Source organism: Carassius auratus, chromosome 43, assembly GCF_003368295.1.
Source record: "Carassius auratus strain Wakin chromosome 43, ASM336829v1, whole genome shotgun sequence".
Taxonomy (NCBI): Eukaryota; Metazoa; Chordata; class Actinopteri; order Cypriniformes; family Cyprinidae; genus Carassius; species Carassius auratus.
This window is the reverse complement of record NC_039285.1, coordinates 20624510-20643140: the sequence shown is the minus strand read 5'-3', so window position 1 is coordinate 20643140 and position 18631 is coordinate 20624510. Positions and strand designations below refer to the sequence as shown.

Sequence of the window (18631 nt, the reverse complement as noted above, 5' to 3'; positions counted from 1 at the left end):
ACTCTGGAAGATACAGGTAATAAAAAAAATAATTCCATCCGTGAAAATGATTCGGGCATCTCTGCATAGTTAAAACAACATCTCAAATTATTCAACTCTCCTTCATAACATCATTTAGCTTTGCCTTCCTTATTGTTTTGAAAATGCCACCTCTGATGGCAAAAACGTACATATTGTGCCTTTAAAAATACACTTCACTTTGAAATATATTAAAATATGGTAGTAAATCAGTTACATACTTTAAACTTACAGCGTATGTTTTATTTTTTTTTATCAAATCAGTTGTAATTCTACTTCCTTAATTTGAAATTAGAATTCCGATCTTGTGTTCCGCTTGCTGCCTCAGTTCAAATTTAGAATTGAAATGGAATTTTAAAATGCATTTCAGTTTTGAATAGAGCACAACCTTGAATGCTTTTAGGTGTTTTCCTTGGCTTTGTGTGTTTGTGTGTGTATAATGTAGCCGGTGTTCTGGCTCTGTTTGTGTTATAGAATGTACTGTAACTGCAGTGGTCCTGGGTTTTCGCTCCATTCTGAGGTTGTAATGCCTTATATCAGTCACTATGGCTCTAAGGCTCAGATCGAGCACTATATTCCACAGATGACTGCTGGGAAATGCATCGGGGCCATCGCTATGACAGAACCTGGAGCCGGCAGGTGGGCTTCAGTGCGGGCATGACATTTAAAGAATAAATGATACTTTTAAAGATACAAAGACACTGACTCCCAGGGTGCATCACATTTTAATGCTTTCAGAGTCATATTGTGATATATTCATTTGTTCCCTTTGCCATCTTGGTTCACATCTTTAATATTCTCTCTGAAGTGACCTTCAAGGAGTGAAGACATTTGCAAAAAAAGACGGCACTGACTGGATTCTTAATGGGAGCAAGGTATGAACAGTGGCTTCTGTGATGCAGAGAATTCAATCAATAAGTCAGTCAATGAATCAAACTACTCATATAGCACCTTTCAAACAAATCCATTGCAAGCACAAACAATCGACTGACACAAAATAAAATAAATTAAAATAACAGAAATAGTTTATAATAAAAAAGTTAAATGTTATAAATGTTGATAAAGCTAAATAGAACTGAAATAATTTATTATGGTAATAAATATAAAAGCCAGACTAAATAAGTGTATATAATTGCTTAATGCCAGTGTAACAACAAATAAAGTGCTAGATTCAGAAGATATTGATATCTTTTAATGCAAATTAAAATAATTTTTAATTTACATTTAAAAATTGTAATATCTTCTGCACCTCTGTCTTCATTTGTTGTTACAGTTGCATTTAGCATAATGGCTGAATGAGACATCACAAAAGATTTAAATTCTACTGTGTGGAACAGCTAAAAGAGAGGAACCAGAGGATCCGAGGGGCCATCTTGTTTTTTAGACCTAATGTGTGGTCTCGTTTTGGTTTTAGTTAGCCCTCATGCAGCAGAATTTTGAGTTAATTGTTGATGATTTATTGTATTCTTTGGTAGACCAGAAAGGAGAGCATTACAGTAGTAGTCACAAGAGTTAGTTTTAAAAACTTTCTCAGTGAAAGAAATGGCCTAATTTTATCAATATTCTTCAATTATTCCATGGTCTGTCTGAATACTAAAATACAGTTAGCAAGTGAGTCAATAAGTAGCATATACAAATTAAAAAGTAATGGTCTTAAAAGCTATCCTTGAGGTACAACACATGGTACATCATAGTTTGTGTCTGAGTTGCCATTTATAAATACAAAAAAACAAAAACAAACCAAAACCCCTTTCATAAAGATATGAGATAAAGTGATAAAAAAACAATTCCGGTAATTCCAACATGTTCATTTAAAGAATGTGGTAAACCAAAGGCAGCAATTAAATCAATTTGAACCAGAAGTGAAGGTTTGTTTCTATCATGATTTGTTGTGCTATCAATCACTAATTTTAGAATGGGTGCCTCTGTGCTGTGGTGTGTCCTAAGACCTGACTGAAGTATCTCTATTTTAGCATTTGAATTTAATAAGGTACTTGGCTGATTAAAGGCTTTTCAAAAAAAAAAAAAAAAAAAAAGTGAGATTTGAAATTGGTCTATAATTGCTGTGTTAAAACGTTCTACAGAATACAGCAAGCTGTTGGGAGTGGATAACTATATCAAGGATGTCTTCAGGAAACAAAATTAAAAATAGGTTAAAAAAGTGAGGCTGCATCTGCATCTACCAAGTTAAAATGTTCCAAACATAATGGAAAAAATGTAGTGTGCTTGTTTTGCTTGCAGATACTTGATCTAATATCCATTCTTTTCTCCTTAAAGTAGCCAGCAAATTGTTTTACATAATTAAAGTTCAGTAATGTAGTTGATATTCAGGAGAATTTCCGTGCTTTTCTTTTCTTTATAACCCAAATAGATGGCAATAAATGCTGCTGCTTTACAAGAAAAAATCCCATAAATATCATAAATTAGTCCACACGATTCAACACTGTTTTCCAAGACTACCATTTTGTTTCAGAAACATACTGAAATATAAAGGGGTCATAAGCTGCAATTTTTCTTTTATAATATTCCTTGAGGTTGTTATAATGTTTATGTTTAGTCAGTGTTTACAAAAAAACTGTCATAATTTAAAAATAAATCAATCAATTAATAGCTTTGAGTGAATCTTCTACCAATTAGTTGGTTAGTTATTTATTTCAATTGTTTAGAATTTTCCATCAGGTTTGAATAAACCACAGTCTTCTACAGTACTTCTGTCACTTTCTTTCAGGTGTTCATCAGTAATGGCTGGATGAGTGATATGGTGATTGTAGTTGCTGTGACTAACCGTGAAGCAAAGACAGCAGCTCATGGAATGAGTCTGTTCCTGGTTGACAGCGGCACTAAGGGCTTCCAAAAAGGCCGCAAACTGGAGAAGCTTGGACTCAAAGCTCAGGTTCCCCTTAAAGCTTTCCAAATACATAACCTCGGTTTAAATGCAGTTGCCAATATGTGTAAGAGTTCACTTAAAATTTATTGAAACATGTAAGAATGAAATGTACTTTTAAGTTTAGTATAGATTAATAAAGAGGTCTAGTTTAGAAATGTTTTAGTTCCTTGTTTCTGTGCAGGATACAGCCGAACTGTTTTTTGAGGATGTGCGTTTGCCTGCTGAAGCTTTGTTGGGTCAGGTCAATAAAGGATTTTATTATATGATGAACGAGCTGCCACAGGTATAAGAGTTTTCCTGTTCTCTATTGAATATTCCTATTTTTATTCTTGATAATTGTTTGGATGGATTGTTTGTTTGTGGTAGTTTGAATGTATCCATGAAGTTACCTCCGTGTTATGAGAGTGTAATTAGTGATAAAGTAGTGTTTATAAGCACAGTGCTGCTTTTCTAGAAGAATTTACTGAGCGTAAATGATTATTATTTGTATATCTCTCAGTCTTTCTAACAACCTGCTATAGGACCCAATCAATTCCCCCTCCATATTGCATCTGTCTGTGAAGATCTTTTTTACATGGATTGCACTGTCAGTATAAGATATAAAAATATGAGGGGATTTAAGATTCTGGGAATTTGAAAATCTCTACGAATAGGCTCAAACTACATTCTAATCAACTATAATAGGAATAGGGAGAGATTTCAGCTTGTTTCTTTCTTTCTGTGTCATTCTGCAGGAGCGCCTTTATATAGCAGTCATGGCTCTTGCCAGCTGCGAGTTTATGTTTGAAGAGACAAGGAACTATGTGATGCAGCGGAAGGCATTCGGCAGGACCATCGCTGACCAGCAGGTAAATATAAAGGGGTCATGTTAAATAAAAAAATGTATTAAAAAAATGATCCTATATTTATATGTAAATTTCAGAGGGATCTGCAGAGTTGCAGGTCTACACACAACCAGCCAGAGCAAAAGGTTTTAAACTATGGAAATGTTATTTACTTTTTTATGAAAAATAAAAGACGAAAAGGAAATTTGACTCTTCATGGTATGACCCCTTTAAAAAATCCTTTCAGTTGTATTAAGTTTCTCTGCCAGATCCTCACAATTAGTTTCCTCATTTGTTTAGTGTGCTTTTAACCTCACGTAAGGTCATGGCCACACACTCACTTTGTAATTGTATCCCTCCATCCTTCCTGCAGTTTGAGACAAATGCTCAGAGAAATTGAATAAGCTCCATTACACTGTTAATTTATACATATGGATGAGTATAATTAGTGAGGGCTAAATCAGGTTTGCACTAATAAAGTCTCATTAACATCAGAACTAAAACTGATCATCTATCTGTCTTTCAGGTGGTGCAGCACAAACTGGCTGAGTTGAAAACAGACATATGTGTAGGTCGAGCTTTTATTGACAGCTGCCTTCAGCTCCACAATGAGAAAGACCTGGACTCAAGCACAGCGTCCATGGCCAAATACTGGTGAGTCTCTTGATGAGTAAACCTAATGAACACTAGGGAAGGGTGCTTTTTAAAACATTAGTCTCAAATCAGTGGACTGGAGCATATATCAAACTTCCCAAGTAAAGGCTGGAATCCACTACAAGACTTTTCAAAATATGAACCAAATTTACAACACTAGGCATTATACACTTGTAGACTTCGTAAATAGTTCAAAAGAAAAACTTGGCATCCTGACTGAGGAACACATGCTACCAGACTTTCAAGTCGTTCATAACACAACAAAGTCACATAGAAACGTAGTAGAGACGTACTGTATGACAAATTAATCAAAATGGGCTGTAAAACCGGCTTAAATATTAGATGTTTGATATCCTCTGATTGGATGGAATCATAGTCTAAAGCTAAAAAAATCACTGCTTTTCGGCAACTGCATGTCCAGACAGCAAAATCTTGGTCAAATGTCATGTAGTGCATTCTAGCTGTAATGTGAAATTGCAAACAAAACTCTATTATGTTCTATACCGTTATGATCCTTGGTTTCAAAATGTAAAAAAAAATAATTCTGATGGTTTGTCATTAGAGATGTTGATCTGGTGAACCCATGAAAGAATGATCTCTGGTCAGTTTGAATGATTTTATGTACTGCGCATGCTTGGAATTTAATTGTTTCTGATTGGAGTAGTTTGCCAAGCATTGGCTTAAGGTACAGTTACATTTACAATTGACCTATCGGTAAGCCCTGCCCCCCTTGGCTACTGTTGCTTACTCGGACAAGCAAGTTAGTTGCAAAGTGATTTACTATGACAGCTGTCAGTGTGAAACCTTGTCCCAAGATGTTGTTGATCAATTTTTGACACAGAAGGACCACCATTCAAGTGGGAATTAAATATGCCATGGAGGGATATATAAAATAAGAAGATTAATTTGGAAGCAAGGGTTTGCAAGCGAGAGAAGCCTCATTACTGTTGTCATGATGAAAACATCCAGTATTAGTTTACCGCAGATTTAGATTAAGTTAATTTACAGTTATCCAGTTTAATATGGAGATGCACTGAAATGTAGACCTCCGGTCCCCGTGCAACTGATACTCAAATGCCATTGGCTCAACTGCGTTCGAGGGGAGGGGCTTACCGATAGGTCAGTTGCTTTGGTAAGTTTTGTTGGCAAAATCCTATGGGGTTAGATCTCTGCCACAATTCTGCGTGTGAAAGATCATTTTTTGAGCACACAAAAGTGCATTTTGCATGCACACAATCTGAGTTATGTGGAGAAAATGTTCGTCTCGCAAAGAAAAAAGTATTTTGAGCACACTCAAATCTAATTTGCATTTTAAATACTTTTTCAGATGTGTGCAGACCTTATCTTTTGTGCATGCAATGTTTCACTAGCTTGCTCCCTTGATGCCCGCCCTCAGTGCTCTCTAAAGGCCGACAGCTGGCTTGCTCAACACAACCCAGCGTTACAGTATGCCATAATTCCAGCCATTTAGAGACAAGGCTGTTAAATTCTGATTGGGTGCCTTGAAAACCAATCACAACATTCCTTGCATTACCAATCAAAATACAGTGCATGCATAATTATTATGCAGGTTGATATTCTGATTAACGTTTTTTCCGGACTATAAGTCGCACTTTTTTTTCATAGTTTGGCTGGTCCTGCGACTTATAGTCAGGTGCGACTTATTTATCAAAATTAATTTTGACATGAACCTAGAGAAATGAACCAAGAAAAAACATTACCTTCTACAGCCACGAGAGGGCGCTCTGTGCTGCTCCAAAGTGCTCCTGTAGCCTACACTGAGTAGAATAGATCGCCCTCTGGCGGCTGTAGACGGTAATGTTTTCTCTTGGTTCTTGGTTCTAAACAAATGCGACTTATAGTCCAGTTCGACTTATATATGTTTTTTTCCTCGTCATGACGTATTTTTGGACTGATGCCACTTATACTTACGTGCGACTTATAGTACGAAAAATATGGTATATTTTTTTTCCAAGCACATTTGACCAATTCCAAACAACAATCTTATTAACTGCTATTAATCTTGTATTTAATCACTTACAACTGATACATAATTGTTCATGAAGGCTGGAAGTGTAAAATGCCTAATTCAGGTGTGCATAATTATTAAGCAGGTTTTCTTCTACAGGTAAAATCTCGAGATGGACTAAAAATGAACTCCCAAAATGTACTAACAGATTTTGGAAGATAAATTCTTCAAACAGTGATACAAAAGGATGTGTTGCTGGTCCTTCAAGAGTCACTCTCAACTTATCAGTCTATAAAGCCTATATCAGCCTATGTCATATCAGCAGATAGAGCAACTCAGGCAGGATACAATCAGTGGCCTCAAGAAGATCAACAACACTGCTCTCCCAGGGAAGCTGAAGCTGTGGTGCTTTCAGTTTGGGCTGCTGCCCCGTCTCATGTGGCCAATTTCTATATATGAGGTCACGCTCTCCCATGGCATTAGACTGGAGAGATTAGTGAATGCACAAGTGAGGAAGTGGCTGGGACTGCCGAGATGCCTTACCAGCATTGGCCTGTATGGCAATGGAGCCCTCTCCCTGCCAATCTCAAGCCTGGTGGAGGAGTACAAATGTGCCAAATCAAGGCTGGAAATGACTCTCACAGAATCCCGGGATCCAGTCGTCAGAGGTGCTGCTCCTATCCTAGCAATGGGGAGGAAGTGGAAGCCATCGGCAGTGGTTGCGGTGGCAAAGGCTGCCCTCAAACACCCGGATATAGTGGGGCAGGTCCAACATGGCAGAGGGGGCCTTGGATTGGAAGCAGCAACACCCACATGGCAAAAGGCTACTCCAACCGAACGGCGGCACATGGTGGTGGAGGAGGTGCGCCACCAGGAGGAAGCAGCCAGGTGTGCCAAGGCTGTCTCCCAAGCCCAGCAAGGCCGTTGGATGAAGTGGGATGGTGTGGAGAGGAGAAAAATCACATGGAGCGAGATGTGGGGTATGGAGGCTAATAGACTAAGTTTCATAATCAGGGCCACATACGACGTTCTGCCCAACCTACATCTCTGGTATGGAGAGGACCCAGCCTGTTCCTTGTGTGCAGGTGCAGCCCCAGCAACCCTCAAACACATCATGGTGGGTTGTAAGACAAGCCTAACTCAAGGAAGGTACAGCTGGCGCCATAACCAAATGCTGAGGTGTTTGGCTGCCGAACTTGAGAACAAGAGGGCAACCACCAACGCCGCGCCTCTAAATGCCCAAACTACCATCCCGCGGAGAACAACCTTCATGCGGGAAGGGGAGAAACAGTGGACTAAGCCATCACTCCCAGACTGTGGCCCACTGAACGCAGCCCGGGATTGGGAAATGCGGGTAGACCTTAACCAGAGGCTCACCTTCCCACCCGAAATTGCAGCAACCAACCTGCGCCCAGACCTTGTCCTTTGGTCCAAGTCCTGCCGGCGTGTCTTCATCGTTGAAATGACTGTCCCATGGGAGGATGCCATCGACGAGGCATTTGAGCGGAAGAGGCTGCAATATGCCAACTTAGCAGCTGAAGCAGAGGGGCGGGGCTGGAACGTGAAGGTGTGGCCAGTGGAGGTGGGATGCAGAGGTTTTGTAGCCAGCTCTACCACAAGGCTCTTGAAGGAAGTAGGGATCAGAGGGCAGTCCCAACGGAGGGCAATCAAAGAACTTGCCACTGTAGCGGAACGGAGCAGTCACTGGCTGTGGCTGAAACGTAGGGACTCAACATGGGCTGCCAAATGATCGCATGGTGCCACCACCGTGCGACACACACCCGGGTCTGATCAACCCGTGGTGGGCAAACCCCGGCAGAGGGTGTCTTGTGATAAGTGGCCGAAACACCCAATGAGGTCGGGCACACAACTGAAGATGTGTCACACTGATGGCACCATGAGAAATTTCACCCCACACAAGATGACATCCCATTCAATTGTTGTGCTGAACATTAGGGATTTTTTAAACATCCAGTCCTACTAAGAATCCTTCAATTATTTTACTACACTTCAGTATGTGATTCTTATTATGTCGGGGCAATTTTTACGGATTCTATACTTAACCTGAGAAGGGATGCATCGATCTGATACTCGGGATCGGTATCTGCTCAGATCCAGGCATTTTCTGTGGATCGGGTATCAGACAGACGAGACCGATCCAGATCCGATACTGGGCTTATACTATAGTGTTATTGTTGAGCCACACAGAAGAAACATTATAAAGCACCAAAACGTTTTCAAGAACATACAGTATTTCAAATGTTCTGAAGCTGTTCCATAGTTAAATGTGAGGTATAGATTAATATTGAAGTCATTAAATTCAAGTTCACATGAACTTTTCTCTTCTCTTCAAACTGTGTGTCGCATTCGGTTACTACAGTCAAAACAATGAGAGAGTAAGAGCACAAAGTAACTGAGGTTTATAACTGTTTAAAGAAAAGGCTCATTAAACTTACACACAGATTTAATAGTCTACATATCAATTAGAGTTGTTCCGATTCTGATACTAGTATCGGAAATATCACCGATATCACAACAAATTCTGGCATCGGCGAGAACATGAACCCATATACCGATTCGATACCATTTTCAAGACCTAGTTATGACCGCTAGCTTTGGCTAACCGCTGCATGGTTCTTCTTCGCTGCTCAGAATGCATTGCAAACACAGGAAGTTGTGCTGTGTTGCCACAAGCAACACCCTGTTTAGAGCAGCAAAGAAAAAATGAAAACGTGTTAGCAGCACTGATCTATATATGACTGGATCGCTCGCCGCGTTCTAAACTGCCAACAGACAAGCCGCTTCTATATTATAGATCAGTGGTTAGCAGTATGTCCGCTGTTTAGCAGTAGTTCAGACTGGACCAACCAGACAGTAAAACGGTGACTAGGGATGACTTGTTTTGTTGTAAAGAGATTAATATATAATTTTTTATATTCCTAGACTTATTTGTTGCAGTTTTTTATACAGTTATATGGTAAAACTAAAATACCTTTTTTAGTTTGCGGTGTTAGATTTTTGGCTGCATTTGAAGTTCTTTTTCGCTTAATAGTAATACTGTCAAATTCATGTCAGATAATAAAAATAGTGTAATAAATAAATTAGTTCACCATGTATTTGTTCATGTTTTATTAAGGGATAAGTCTGAAGCACACCATAAAATAATTCTAGCAATTTACACAGGGCTAGTTGTATATACAGCTGTATATACAGATACACACCCAGGTATCAGATCAGTACTCCGTATCGGCCGATACCCTGTGCCAAGGTATCGGAATCGGTATCAGGAAGAGAAAAAGGGTATCGGAACATCTCCTAGTATCAATATCTCTTCCCTTGTACAAGTGATGTCTGGTTCGCCAGTTTGATTATGACTGAATCGTTTGAACTGGTTCGCGTCTCCAGTAAGCATTAATCCACAATTTGTTTACTTTTTTAACGTGGCCAACACTCCCTCTGAGTTGAAATAAACTAATATCACGGAGTAATTAATTTACTTAAACAGTACACTGACTGAACTGCTGTGAAGACAGAACTAAAGATGTACACGCTCCCGTGATTTTTCTAGAATCTAGAGTATCTTTTGCTGCTGAATTACCTACCAAACTAGTTCATAATAATAATATCGTTTATTTTTTCATTTTTTATTTTTCATTAAAATGAAGTTGTGTATATGTAGTAGATTGTGATTAACACAAAAGAATGATGATCAGGTCAACACAGAGAAGTATAAAAGTTCTATATTGAATAAAAAAAAACTGTGCTGGTATCAGATTGGATCAGTATCGGCACATTCTCAGAATTTTCGGTATCTGATCAGATCGGATCGGTTATGAAAAAATGGTATCGTTGCGTCCCTAAACCTAATTTTCTGAGAACCTAACACCATTTACTCCTGGAGACTTTAGGTTGGTTGCAGCTCTGGAAAATTTTGGAGCTGGAGACTAAATGGTTCCTGGTGATTTCAAACCTAAATCTTCACCTTAATTCCTAATTCTTTTGCACTTAACATGCATCATTTCTTCTTCACGAGGTTTTGACTGACTCTGCTGACCTACTGAGCATTTTGCTGTCCAATGGTTATGGATTAACTTTGCAATTTCTAGTACTGGGCATTTCATATTTTTTGACTTTCAGTCTTGAGTTAAATATCTTTTTTTGGCTCATTTTATTTGTTAAAGAAAATCTGTTTAATAATTATGCACACCTGAATAGAAGACTTTTTCACTTCCAGCCTTCATGAATAATTATATATCAATTATAAATTATTAAATACAAGATTAATAGTAGTTATTAAGATCCGTGTCATTTGGAATTGGTAAAATGTGCTTGGAAAAAAAATATGATCAGAATATTAACTTGCGTAATAATTATGCATGCACTGTATTTTTCCTCCTCTGCAGTCGTGGTAATGCGAGGAATCTTTTGATTGGTTGTCAAGGCAGCCAATCAGAATTTAGATCCCTCGTCTCTGATTGGCTGGAATTATGCCATATTGTAACATAGGGTTGTGTTGAGCAAGCGAGCCATTGCTGTTTAGAGGGCACTGATGGCGTTGCATGCTTAAAAGAAGTCTGATTTTCGTGTCCTCTAAATACTTTCTTCTTTGTGAGACAAACATTTTCTTAACAAAATTCAGTTTGTGTGCATGCAAAACACACTTTCAAGATCTAATCCCATAAAATCCAGTATTTAATTAGGAATCGTTGTGTTTGGGAATTTCACTTAAGAGCAAAAGTTTTCTCAGCACAGATTATACAGACAGCTGCTTTGTTTGAAAGTGACTTTTGTATGAGATGTATACTTCATACACTACATTAATGAAATAATTCATTATTTTGCTAAGCAAGTGGTTTAATTGATACCATAATTGATAATTTATTCTTGTTCAATAAGTCGTTTCACTTAGAAATGCATTATAGTACAAAAGTAATTTCAGTCACAACTTCCATTTCATGCTGACGGATTGTGACATAATGTGAATTATGAAAACATGACACGATACGTTTGGATTAGTTTCGTGTTAAGCTTTGCATGCCTAATGAAGTCCACAGAAAGTAAAATTTTTCTTGCATATTTTTGCACAATTAATGTTAAACCAGATTTATGTGTGACAGACTTTTCCCCTCCTTAGGGCCACAGATTTACAGAATAGAGTTGCTACTCAGTGCCTGCAGCTTCATGGTGGATGGGGCTACATGTGGGAGTATCCGATAGCCAAGTGAGTAACAGTTAACCCTTTCGAGTCGATTAATGCGTATACACGTTATGAGTCATTTTCTCCTGATAACTCCGAAAATAATTTAAATTCCACTTTCAGTTTTGATCATACAGATAAGAGCAATACATTAATCAAATCTGCAAACAGTCTACTTTTTTTGTATACAGACATAATAACAACAAAACTTTGTGCATTTATAAAATTAGGAAAACAAATAAAGTGTGCTGTCTGCAGCACACTCATGATAGTTGACGTTCATTAAAATGAACTGTAACTCAGTGAACACTCAACGAAGAGACATGAGAGATATATTTATAGAAAGCATGACATGTCTACTAACTAAACAAATGCTGCTGAAAACAAATATTCTGTTATAAAGTAATCCATATGAAAACAACGCGATGTCTGTTTTTCATGTCTCCCTTCGTTATCTTCCAATGTGACCCTTGGCCCCAAAACATGGTTTTACTACAGTAATGTAGTAGTAACAAATTTTTTTTTTACAGAAGATTACTGTGAAATCTTTATATTTTATCATGCAGAATGTAATTCATGATACATTCCAAGACTTAATTTATTTGATCCAAAATACAGCAAAAACAGTTATATTGTGTAATATTATTACAATTTTAAATAACTGTTTTCTATTTGAATATATTTTAAAATGTAATTTATTTTTGTGATCAAAGCTGAATTTTCAGCATCATTACTCCAGTTCAGTACTCTTCAGTGTCACGTGATCTTTCAGAAATGCTTTTTACTGCAACTGTACTTTTCAAACTATTTTTATTTATTTTTTCATTGCTGGCTTATTTTAGGGAAAGTGTAGTGAATAAGAGACCAACATCCCTGGTCCACCACAGTATCAAATTTTTGCCAGGTAGGCAGATACATGTTGGATATGTTAAAGTAACGGTATGGCTATAGTTTCTTATAATCTGGAATTGAGTTGGACATAATTACTTAAATTATATTTTTAAAAAGTTTGTCAAAAATACTTGAATCATTGCTCACCTTCCCCTCTTCTCAATGTCATTCATAATCATGTTAACCAAATAATTCAAATGAGCTTATAAAACCAAACAGAATAGCTTAAAAAGAGAATATATATAATTTTGTTTCTTTGCAAAGTTCATAAAAAAGTGCATAAAGTTCAATAAAAAAAGACTTTGGTTTCTGGTTTTAAAAGCTAATTTGTGTTATTTGGTTAACATGTTTATGTATGAGTCAAGATTTTTTTTTTCTCTATAAATGCAATTTAAAAAAAGAGAGAGTACACAAGAGCTGTTGTAGTTAGGTTTAAAGAAGCCCTTAAAACCCTGTTTATCTATATTATCTAATTATCTAATATTATTATTATGGTTGTTATTAATCGTGAATAAATCTAAAGCTTTTGATACTATTATTTTGTGTTAATGAATTTGTCATGAAGATGTGACTATTTCTTCCTTTTATGCAGGCTTACTAAATAATCTTGATATAAAAAAAGGGAGGGGGGTGCCCTTTTTCAGTTTCAGCACATGCCCCTCTAAAGGTCTGTGCACGGCCCTGGTTCTGTATGTGTTTTATTGCCTTATTCAAGTGATTTAACATTTTTAGTTTTCACTAACAACACATAACATTTTTTTTCCTCAAAAAAAACAATCATGTACATACATGCTGCTCACATATTATTATAGCCCAGTTTGTGCTGATTCCGATAATACTGGACTTTAGCCATGATAGGCATTTAGATGTTTATAAGTAACTGAAAACAACTTCTCCATGCCCCAAAAATACCTTTAGACCTCAGAGGGATAACAGAGCTGATGGATTAACTTTGCACTTGTAAACATAATGCAGTGTTTGTACTATGCCAGTGATTGCATACTGTGGTTGAAGATATAGTCATAGACATCTCAGTTCATCGCAATCTCACAAATCTCTTATAACACAATAAATGTATTCATAATTAATATTTCATAATGTCTACAATTCGTGTGTTATAATGAGAGGAAACATGCGCATGCAAATTTCAGCACTGCATTGCTCAATGCTGCAAACACATGTGAGAACCTAAATAGAAACTCTGCATACACTTGCGCCTACTAATCGTTTATATTTTATATTAGTTCATGTTGCTTTTGTGCAATAGTTGAATATCAATTTATTTGTTTTAGATATTTTTTGTTTAGATATTTCTATTTTACTGGAGTCCCATTAATTGTTTTATTCTCCTGATTCCCGCACACACATGAGTCTCTGCAGTCGCCTATCAAGTCTTGTCCCACGAGCTGCACTCTGTTGCGTTGGGTCTCACGGGAGAAGATCTCTAATCCACTGGCACTTGACTTGACATTGCGTGTGCTACATCCTTTTTACAATCTCTAGATTATAAAACACATCATTCTGTCAGCAATGTAACACGGCAGTAACGTATAGAGACCTTGGCTTGTGACTATACTCTAATTACCATTTTGAAAATTATAATGCGTTAAATTACTAAAGTTACTAAAAATGTAATCAAATTACAGTAACTACCCAACACTGTTTAACCCCAAAAAAATATTTTTCAATGAAAACAAATGGAGAAATTTAGAATGCTCAAATATAATGTATTAAATGCACAAATACATTTAAATTGTATATATTTCATTTAAGGATACCATAACTTCCAACAGCACTGCACAAGCTTGCAAGGCCATCTAACAGCAAACACCCAAATGTATGTCAAGCAGCAAATGCTAGTAAATACTGGCACTGGCGAGTGTACTGTATGAAACACTGTTACTCACCAGCTGGTTGACTGAAGTGTGGCACTGTGTTCTTTTACATGTGTGCAAGCTTGTTATACAGTGTTTTTAGTGGCTCGGAGCAGCTGATGTGAATTTGAAAAGACAGCAGCACCAAGTTTAAAGCATAACCAAGTCTGTTTTATGGAATTACATTTGGTTCAATAAAAATGAACGAAACTTTATAAAACTGAATGTAACTTCTTCAGAAACTATCAAAAATATGCCATTACAAAAGAAGAAACACACCATGAAAGTGAAAAAAATGAACAGATGTAGTAACAATCTTTTCAAATATGCTTCATTGTTTGTTAATGTTTTTCAAAGATTCGTTTTCGCTAATCGTGGATTCTGAATTAACAGATTTCGCTTATGTTTAGCAGTTTTTCGTTTGGTGTTTTGACACAAACTTCTCGTGGTGATGGACAGGTGCTCTCTGACCGGGAAGAATTACTATTGTATTTTTCTAGTGCTCAAATAAATCACTTATATGATGTCTAAGTTTCTGTCTAGTATAATTGAAAAAAAAAAATAGGCAGTGGTATGTTTACTGACTAAATAGTTTGTAGAAGCCTTCAGTACTATTGGGAAATATATTTTCTTATATTTGGGGGGTGGGGGTGTAGACATAGTCTCATAATAATATTTGCAGGAGTCTCATTTTTCATGATATCTTATTCAGATTTGAAATGGAAACTCATGGGATATGTGATTTTCAACTCATTACTTTTCTAGATTGCTCCAGGACTGATTTCATGTATTTTTATATCTCATAAAAAAATGTGTGGTAAAAAAAAAAATCAAGGCACTTCAGTGTCTAAAACTTTTAATATTTTTGAGCATTATCAAATCTGGTTGATAAAAAGTAAAGCCCAAAGAGTTTTCTTTCCAAAGACACCAAAATTATGTTTGTAACACACTGAAGTAGGAAACTGTTACAATTTTAAGTTAGGTATAGCCCTTTCAGCTGTGAGTCCCATAATGGGGGGTCAGGTTAACAGGTTAAAACCTTATGATTTACTCTGTTCTTCGTATAAAGATATCTTATGGCTTCAGAAGCCTTGGAATGCAACACAAAATTTTTTGTAGTGCTAAAACTTTCAGTGTTTTTTTTTTTTTTTTTTGGACGCAACGTAAACAACTGAGAGCAGTGGAGTACGCTGCATGTTGGTAAGTGACACTAAAGGGGTATCTAAGGGGTCCTGACCAAGTGTCAGTGGCCCTGTCCCAAATGGCATACTAAACCCGCGTGGTCTTTCTCTGAGTCCACAATTTCATGATGTAATGCCGTTTTGACTGTCGGGTAGAAGTCGGCTTCATAGCAGAAGTGCTCAAGATCGAAAGTGCACACGAAGTGAGACAGGGCCAATATGTGACGATTTGGGAGAGAGAACATGTTGCTTTGTGCTATTTCCTTGACTGTTATTCTTTTGTCCAGAAGAGGGCGAGTTTCTCTCAGCTCTTCACAGCAACACCACAATATCTGTCACACTCTTTAAATGGAGCTAAAACTGGGTTCATTTGAATTGCCATTTGATTAGTCACTCTTGATAACGGCAGTCTGTTAGTTGGTATATATTTGTATATTTTGTTGGCAGCAGATGTACCCTGTGTAGGTGTAAAATGCCTCTTTCAGAACCTGGAATATTCATACATGATGAGAGTCTTTAAAAATCTGCTGGTGTTTTAATGCAATATAAATACAGCTTTTGAGGTTAGCTCATCCCAAAATTAGATTTATATATATATATATTTTTTATTTATTTATTTATTTATTAATATAAACTGTTTTTTGGACCATTAAAAGTATTTTATGTTCATGACAATGAGGCATATCTTCTCCCCAAAATCCAAGTACCTCTTATGTTTTACAGTAATGAGAATGAATATTTTTCTTAATAATTATAAGAATTTGAGGGGAAATGTGCTTGCCATAAAAATGTCACTATGTGAAAAATCTTAATGATCCTAAAAATAAGCTTCAGTGATATCATTTTGAGGTGAAATATGACCTTAACATTCTTAAGATTTACCCAGCCAGACTTTCAGTCTTGACTCATAAATAAAATGCATTAGAAACATTTTAATGATTGAATGATGTCTTTTTGTGCTGTTTTTCAGGGCTTTTGCAGACTCCAGAGTTCAACCCATCTTCGGAGGAACCAATGAGATCATGAAAGAACTAATCTCACGCAAAATCGTTAGTAAAATATAAATGCAGGAAAAATGGAGAAAAAAAAAGAAAAGAAAAAAATGTCAAGTTAACCATCTGTAGCGGGAGTTTCACTGAGAGTTTATTTCAGATGAGTTATTTAACATACAAGTTCATGTTATGTTAAAGTCTGCTTATATTATATAATGTCTGCAGAGAGAACATTTCTTCTGTTTCTGTTCATCTGTTTCTGCTGGATGTATGGATATTTTAAGCAACATTTGTTTTCCAGGTGAACAGTTTTGCACCACTAAATTGCAATTTTTTTTTTTTAGTTCAGATACTTTTGTTGTGTTTTGACTGCTTGATATGTGAATACCAGCTTTTTATGTACAAATAAATCTCTTTTCTCCAAAAACACCTTTAGGATACTAAAATCAGTTTGTACATTTTAATCACTGTTATGTTTTGTGTAAACAAAGAGAGTCTGTCTAAGTGTGTGTGTGTAAGTTTATGTGCGGTTGAGTCTGTGGCTGGCTGGCATGTTCATAGTGAGTCATGGAGCAGAGGTGGGTGGTCTGTGAGCGTTAGTTGGTGGGTGTTATAAAGAGATTAAAACCAGTGTTCGACTCTCTCTATCCGGCCCTCTTTTTGTCATGGGTGTAATTATAGAGCAGTTTTCCTTTTATTCAAAGATTGTCAAATATAGAGCCGCTCTATGAAAGTTCAGAGTAACTGTAGATTAGACAGAGGAGAGAAAATCGTCTTTCAAAAGCAAGTTTGACAAACGGTCAGAAGATCAAAGTCATGATTCACAAATGAATCGCTCTTTTAAGCTGATATTTCTAATGATGTGAGTGTTTCAAAAAGTGCTCTTTTATTTTTATGATAGAGAACAAAATAGAACAAAGTTAAAATACTGAAACAATAACCACACCAAAATAACATTTAGGTTCCTAGTTAGTGAAAGAGAGTATTTTATTAGAACAATTTAGATTATACCATTAAACAATATTTTACCAACATATATTGCCATACCCAGTGTTCGTTAATCCAAACAATTTAAATTATTACTTGTTACTAGTTACTCTTTTTTCAAAAGTAATAATATTGCTTATTACTTTTTGGAAACAGTAATTAGTTACATAATTTTCCTTCATGGCCTTGTGAATCTTCCCCATAAATTGATTCTAAAATATCATAATTTGAACAACATCTACATTGGATTGCAGTCAGAACTCAACGGTAATTGCTAGTGACTTTAAAGTAAAATTGTTGTATTAATTGTCATGTAGCTTGATACTTTTAGCTAATTTCTATGTTAACCAGGCCTATATGACTGTATTTCATGAAGTATTCTATCAAAATAAGATTTTTCCCCACAATCAGTACTTTAATCATGTAGTTACAACATCTACCAGCAGGGACTAACTGGAACAAGTTAACTAAGCCAAACCTTGACCTTGGCTCGTACAGCAATGGCAGGGAATTTTCACCAGTCAGTGCTAAAGTCACTTTTAAAAGTGGATAAATGGAAGGTAATACCATTAAAGCTTCTTTGTCTTGAATTTCATTTCCGTCTTAATGTTTCTTAAATATGATCTTTCAGATACATTGAAATGAGAGTCTGCTCTCTTCTTTTTGTGTTCAGAAAAGAGGAATTAAAACTTTTAAAAAAATTAAAAGGAAGTTTTAAAACTGACACACATGGTTAGTAAATGGCAGTGGTGGACGAAGTACACAAATCAAGTACTTGAGTAAAAGTACAGATACATATGGTAAAATATTACTCCAGTAAAAGTAAAAGTACTCCTTTTTCAATTTTACTTAAGTGAAAGTACAAAAGTACTCCATTTTTTATGTACTTAAGTAAAAAAGTACTGCAAGATAGATGTTTGCAATTTTATATAGGCTACTTAATTTAATTTTAGCACATTTTTTATAATCCTACTGCTCAAAATACCTTGGATTTTTTTCAAAATAACCACTATATGGAGTCAAGATATATTTTTGTTGTTGATATGGACTACGTTGATGAGAGTGATGTTAACTGTGAAGCTTACACTGTGATGTACCTGAGAGAAAACAGAGATGACTATCTGATCTTCACCAGTAAGAACAAAGTATTTTAAAGT

General features: G+C 36.3%; 1 protein-coding gene across 2 annotated transcripts in view; it reads left to right on the top strand.

Annotated features, from left to right (window-relative positions):
* Window positions 1-16598, top strand: part of LOC113061868 (long-chain specific acyl-CoA dehydrogenase, mitochondrial-like) — a 28897-nt gene extending 12299 nt beyond the window's left edge. The window contains exons 4-11 of one of the 2 annotated variants that reach the window (XM_026231348.1): window positions 493-657; window positions 827-893; window positions 2747-2911; window positions 3087-3188; window positions 3640-3753; window positions 4256-4383; window positions 11487-11573; window positions 16466-16598. In XM_026231348.1, coding sequence (XP_026087133.1) covers window positions 493-657; window positions 827-893; window positions 2747-2911; window positions 3087-3188; window positions 3640-3753; window positions 4256-4383; window positions 11487-11573; window positions 16466-16559 — 922 coding nt within the window. In that variant the 3' untranslated portion in view covers window positions 16560-16598. Of the gene's footprint in view, window positions 1-492; window positions 658-826; window positions 894-2746; window positions 2912-3086; window positions 3189-3639; window positions 3754-4255; window positions 4384-11469; window positions 11574-16465 lie in introns of those variants that run through there. The other variant, XM_026231349.1, reaches the window with a different exon arrangement.
* The last annotated feature ends 2033 nt before the right edge of the window (window positions 16599-18631 follow it).